General features: G+C 40.3%; 1 protein-coding gene across 1 annotated transcript in view; it reads right to left on the reverse strand.

Annotated features, from left to right (window-relative positions):
- LOC120575442 (acidic repeat-containing protein) overlaps positions 1–6959 on the reverse strand; it is a 9802-nt gene continuing 2843 nt past the window's right edge. Inside the window, 5 exon segments of the mRNA XM_039826237.1 lie at positions 1–313; positions 397–433; positions 3210–3261; positions 4248–4316; positions 4460–4572. Coding sequence (XP_039682171.1) covers positions 268–313; positions 397–433; positions 3210–3261; positions 4248–4316; positions 4460–4572 — 317 coding nt within the window. The 3' untranslated portion in view covers positions 1–267.

Raw genomic sequence — 6959 nt, forward strand, 5'->3', positions numbered from 1 at the left:
GAAAATTTCCCCTCTTTTTTATTTAACATATCCAAAATATGACTTCAAATATTTAATTTTCCTTAACAGTATGACTTAGATTTGTCAGTTAACAACAGTACACAAATATATTTAGTTATTCGTTTAACCATTTCTATTCAGTCATTAGTGAGCAAACACAGCCCATAGTTTAATGTTCTCGAGGAAAAAGACAAAAATAACAATGAAAATCAGAAGTGAAGGTGAAACATATTGGTTTGGCCACATGGTGGCAACATATGGTAGGGTTTAGTTGTCATCATCATCATCATCATCAAAGACATCAGCTACAGTCCTGTGGATGGAGAGACAAACAGAGGTTGCAGGCTAATTCATAAATGTTTGAACAGGTTTCAGTTCAGAGTAAATATGACTTACTTGTAGATTGATCCAGTCACTTCATCAAGAAAACCTCCTGAAAAAAAAACGACAAAATAAGTGTGAGCTGGAGCCTCTGTCAACAAACAGGCAAATCCAACATTTCTCATCAGACTTAGAATTGTTGACCTCCATTTTTGTCATATAACAATCTAGTGTAGCAATATAAGACTAGCCATTTGATTAAACTGATCAAGTCTTACTTCATTATTATATTAAAAATGTTGCAACAAAATTAAATGTGTGTGATTAGTTTACTATACTACATAACCAAATTCGGTCTAGGGCTGGGCGATAGGGACCAAAAATCATATTTGGTGATCCTGGGTCTTCGCCGAGGCCTCCTCCCAGCTGGACGTGCCTGGAACACCTCCCTAGGGAGGCGCCCAGGGGGCATCCTTACCAGATGCCCAAACCATCTCAACTGGCTCCTTCGAAAACAAAGGAGCAGCGGCTCTACTCTGAGTTCCTCACGGATGACTGAGCTTCTCACCCTATCTCCAAGGGAGACGCCAGCCACCCTCCTAAGGAAACCCATTTTGGCCGCTTGCAACATCGATCTGGTTCCTTCAGTCATGACCCAGCCTTTATGACCATTAGTGAGGGCAGGAAAGAAAATTAACCGGTAGATCAAGAGCTTTGCCTTCCGGCTCAGCTCTCTTTTTCGTCATAACAGTGCGATAAAGCAAATGCAATACCGCCCCCGCTGTGCCAATTCTCTGGCGAATATCCCATTGTGCCCTCACTCGCCAACAAGACCCTGAGGTACTTGAACTCCTTCAATTGAGGTTGGGACTCAGTCCCCACCTGAGAACCTGAAAACTAGGGCCACAGATTTATGGGTGCTAATCCTCATCCCAGTTGGCTGCGAACCGATCCAGTGAGTTCACAGACCGATGATGCCATCAGGACCACATCGTCTGCAAAAAGCAGAGATGAGATCCCCAGCTCACTGAATTGCAACCCCTCCCCATCACGACTGCACCGCAATATTTTGTCCATGAATATCACAAACAGGATTGGTGACAAAGCACAGCCCTAGCGGAGGCTAACCCTCACCTGGAACAATTTTGACTTACTACCCAACACCTGTACAGCTCTCACTTTGGGCGTACAGGGACTGGATAGCACTAAGAAGGGATCCCCTCACTCAATACTCCCGAAGCACCTCCCACAGTATCTCTTGGGAGACCCAGTCATATGCCTCTCTAGATCCACAAAACAGTAGACCAGATGGGCATACTCCCAGCCCCTCTTCAGGATCCTTGCGAGAGTGAAAAGCTGGTCTGTTGTTCCACGACCAGGACGGAATCCACATTGTCCCTCTTCAATCTGAGGTTCGACTATCGGCCGAACCCTCCCTTCCTGCACTTTGGAGTACACTTTACTAGGTGTGATACCCTTGTAATCGGCACACACTCTCTGGACTCCTTAGGCACTGTCCCAGAACTCCATGCAATGTTGAAAAGGCGTGTCATCCAAGACAGCCCCTCCACAGCCAGAGCTTTCAGTATTTGTGTACAGATCTCATCAATCCCCTCTGCCATAAGAGACGCAAAGCAGCAGGAGAAGTTTGGGAGAAGACATGGAAAAGGACTTTCGGCACCAAGGTGCTTCTGGAAAACTGCCATCCAATCTGTGTACAGTAAGGATGTGACGCTGTTTACCTCAAATGAGGAAGTAATTGGGCGGTGGAAGAAGCTCTTGAATCCAACTAACATGCCCTCTATTAGAGTTTAGATTCTCTGCCTGAGCCCAAGCCCGAACTTGACCCGACCCAGACAATATTTTCCGCCGCTATCCTCGGGCCAGGCCGGGCCCTTGATCAAGCATTTGTGTTTTTTTAATCATCACTTTATTAGCCTAATTCAGTGGGGAGAAAGCTATGCCTCTCCAGCTTCTCCCGTAGCTCAGGATAGGCTACATGTCCTGCACTGACTTGAGTGTGAAGTAAACTGTGCTGATATCGTGTCTCCCCCATCTGCAGCACTGTTGTCGGCCAGTGCGTCAGCATGCAGACCGTGGCGAAGGACAGTATTAATTAGGTGATCGAGACAAGAAAGTCTCCTATATGGTTCCAGGGCTTTGATTACGTTGCTGCCTTGATCTGTTAGCCACACTATTCGGCTGAGGGAGCTAGGATCGAATTTTTTGTTTACGTTTCTTCATTCGGATCCATTTGCGATCCATTCCATTCTGAATAAACTAACAACGCAGTTTACATGCTTCGTCCTTTGTTGCATTATTCATTAAGATGATTCTAAACAGATTTCTGTAGTTCAAACAACTCGGAATTGTAGTTGAGGACGTCAGTTATAACGGCCCACGTATTAAAAAATTGTCGGGTTTAAATCGGGCTCGGGCTCATAATTACAGTTAATGTGTTGGGCCGGGCCGGGCTCGGACACGACGTGCATGGGCTCGGGTAGGGTCGGGCTTGATTTTTTGGGCCCGATCTAAGCTTTACCTTCTATGGTAGGAAAGAGCTGGAGGATGATGGGGGATCATTGTCAATTTCCCTGGTGGAAGTCACTGAGGTAGTCAAACAACTCCACAGTGGCAAAGCCCCGGGAGTTGATGAGATCCATCTTATGCACACCTCTTCAAATAAAGTGTTTTGTATTATTCATCATCATTTGGTCATCTTTATTTCTTCTGCCTAACCTTCAGCCATCATTATAGTGTGGAAGATCCTGTTCTTCTTGTTATGCAACAGGAGTGACCAGTTACAATCAGCAACAAGAAAACTTTCCTTTTCTGATGTGATGCTGTAATAACGTGTTTTGTTCTGTGGCAGCTCTGCATTTACTCACCAGGCTGGCAAAGAGTTTGGCAAGCAGGACACACATGGCAGAAAGTGCACATCTGTGAACAAGAAAGAAAGTAATGAATACAGAAAAGAGAAGTCAGAAGAAAATGGGTCAGGCTTCTTGTGAAGCTGACTGTCAGCTGTCTGTCCTGAACCTGCACTGCCACTTACTTCATACACCTACACAACATGTGCATGTTTATGATCATATGTTAGACGTATTATATGAAAGCCTATTTATATCAGGGAAGAAAATAGGTCAAATGTTAAAATGACAAACTTAACATACTCATGGTAAGTTAAAATGATGTCAAAACTTATCAAACCAATCAGATTTATTAAATCTAAATTGACTTCTAATATAAATCACATTTAAAAAAAAGTCAAAATCTTGACTTATTATGTCACAATTATGGCTTAGTGTATAACAATTTTGATGTAGTATCTCACAATCTTTACCTGCTATCATTGTTATACATTTTTTATCATCCCTGACATGTCAACAATTGTTTTTCTTTTCCTGGCAGACATGGGCTTCCACATGAATTAAATATTCGTATATTAAATATTTGGGACTTCAGTACCCAAATATTGGGTGACAGCTGCCTTGTGTATATTATAGATAAGGCAGACAAGTTATTTGCATGTACTGTCAATGTGAATATAGCACAGGAGTCTCAAATACCAAAAACTTGAAGAAAAAAAAAACCTTTTAAAAATACATAAATAATGAATAAAATTAGTTTGCAATTAATCGCGAGGTAACTATGGACAATCATGCGACAGCCCTACTAATTAGCAGTAAACAGGTATATTTCAGGTATTAGGCCAAACCAAAGTAAGGGACAAATGGAAATGTTGACCTCATGATTCTGCTAGATATAAAGTCATCAGGATCACCAAAGGTTTTACAAATCATCCTCAGGGAAACATAAACAAATTTCATCGGAATCCATCCCATATTTATGAATGTAAATGTTTCACTCTAAACCAAAAATGGACTGACCACAAGACAAATGTCATAAAATGAGCATTTTCTTACCTTGCAGTGATCACAGTGTTCAGACTTGTCTCCCTCTTCACAAGGACATTTGTCACAGCTGCCACAGTGCTGGAAGAAGACACATTTAGTTAAAAAGAGAAAATTTCAAAATTTTTATTTTGGATTTCACTCATCATTTTGTAAAGGTCTCTACTTTTCTGACTTAGCTTTGATGACTACATTTCATTTCTCTAATTTATTTTCATACATACCTCACAGAATTCACAATATGAGCACACAGAGCCCTTGTGATAAGCACTATCGTCGTCATCGTCGTCATCGTCGTCATCGTCATCGTCGTCATCATCATCATCGTCATCATCATCTGCACATAATATGGATAGTAAATGTATGTCTTTTAAACTGAAATACTTGAACAGATGTTGCACCATTGATAATGCAGTCATAGCTTGATAGTGGTTTGCATGCCAATTATAGCTCACAATAATTTAGGAGTAACTTCCAGTTTAGACTACACATTTGAAAGATAAATGAAGCTCATGGAATATGAAATATCTGGGATGGATGTTTATCATATGGGGATTGGCTGAAAAAATTGTTAGGAATACATAAATCTGACTGCTGTAACATATTGTGGTTGTTGTTTTTGAAGTTCTTTACCAAATTGCATTTTTACATGCAATATCACAGAGAAAATGGTTAAATGTTTAAATAATAATGATCTTCATTATGTAAATGATGCAATCCCTACATTTAAAGGTCACATATTATGCTTTTCCATGTTTTCTGTCATACCTACAATAATAATGTTGGATTTTCATGTTAAAAGTGGCAAATAATGAGGTAAACGTATTTAAGACAAATCCCTGTGAACTAAAACTGTTCTAAACACTCCGGTTTCAACAGTTTTTTCTACTCTCGGCTAAGTGTTACGCAACTCTAAGCCGGCCTATGATTGGTCATCTGCTCCAGGTAGGCAGGACTGGTGTTGTTTTTTAAGCCACTGTCCAATGTAACTAGCTACATGCTGACGGCATAAACAATGCGATTGTTTATTTGCGATTTTTGACTGTAGAAATTGCTGCTATATTCGATTAGTGTCAACGGCAGTAAACAATGTCATCTTGGCTGCCAATGTTGTTAAATTCTCCCTGATTCTGGGTCGCATTACTGCTGAAACATGTCCGATTGGATAGTGTTTGGTTCAGAAGCCTTTATCTGCAATTTTTTGACGGTTGAAAGTTCTGCTTCGTTCCATTACAATCTAACGTTAGCATACTGCTAACTATTAAGCAGCTACATGCTAACACAACATAGCTGTAATCTCGGCCAATGCTGGTATTTTCTCCCCAAATTCCGGTCACTTTACTGCTGGGACATGTCCAGTTGTGTAATATTTGGTTTCGAAGCCTTTATTGGTGATTTGCCACGGTACAAAGTCCTGCTATATACTCCGTTGCAGTAGCTCCAGCTTCAACTAGTGAAATACCGGAGGAGGGATTAAAGACACCTACACCTACATCTTTTTTTTTTTTTTTTTTAACATTAACATTAAAGCATGTAAACATGTTCTAGTACAACACAAAATGCAAGTTTAATCCTGAAAATGCTATATAATAGTGGCCCTTTAAAGCTATAGTGCGTAGTTTCTGTCTCACCCATGAGGAATTCCAAGTATTGACAACAAAACTGTCGGCATGTCAACATGATACAAGCCTCATGTGATCGAGCTTCACCCCGCCTCCCCCCCAACCTGGAGTTAGGGTTGCTGTAATGCAGTTAACCATAGTCCTCAGAAATCTACCAGTATAAAATTCCAACACAAATGGCGGAATTTCTGGCGGCAACAGAGCAATCCCGGAAGTGGTAGGTCATGGATATAGACTAGGTTGCTGTGAACAACTTTACATGATGGGCAGAAAGTTGGAGAAAGGATGGCCGGGGGGGGGTGGGGGTCACAGCTCATGCTTGCTCTGCCCCACCCCCCTAACCCTAACCCTAACCTTTCAGCAGCATTTTCATTGTAAGGGTGGTGAGATAAGTGTAACTATTTTACATCCTTTTGGGTAGTTAAATCTATAACAATGTATCTTATTTAACATAAACTGACATTATGGGTTGGATGTAAAATATTAATTTGTGAAGTACATACAGCTGTTGCATACAGTAAATGTAGTGGAATATTATGTGGCAGAAGAGGCAAATACTGTATAAGTACCTCATAAATGTACTTAAGTACAGTATTTGAGTAAATGCCCTTAGTCAGAGTATATTCCAACATTATGACAAATAATACAATACACATATGTTGCAAATTACTTTTTGACACAATAAGAATTATATCATGTGTTATCACCAGTAACAATTACACTTTGAAAGTAATGTTAGACCACACGTTTTTTAAGTATCTATTACATTTCCAAAGGTTGCCTTTATCATTTTCGCAATAGTTAGTTTGAAATGGGTTTATCTTTTTCAAAACCATCAAAGAAAATGTTAAAAATCTGTGTCAGACTCTTAATTTTATTTAAGTATGTTGCAGCTGTATTACATTTGTGCCCAACAGTTGATATAGAACATGCTGTGGTCAGAACAGAGTTTGAAATGGGTTTATCTTTTTCAAAACCATCAAAGAAAATGTTAAAAATCTGTGTCAGACTCTTAATTTTATTTAAGTATGTTGCAGCTGTATTACATTTGTGCCCAACAGTTGATATAGAACATGCTGTGGTCAGAACAGATACTCACAGG

Source organism: Perca fluviatilis, chromosome 15 (genome assembly GCF_010015445.1).
Source record: "Perca fluviatilis chromosome 15, GENO_Pfluv_1.0, whole genome shotgun sequence".
NCBI classification, from domain to species: domain Eukaryota; kingdom Metazoa; phylum Chordata; class Actinopteri; order Perciformes; family Percidae; genus Perca; species Perca fluviatilis.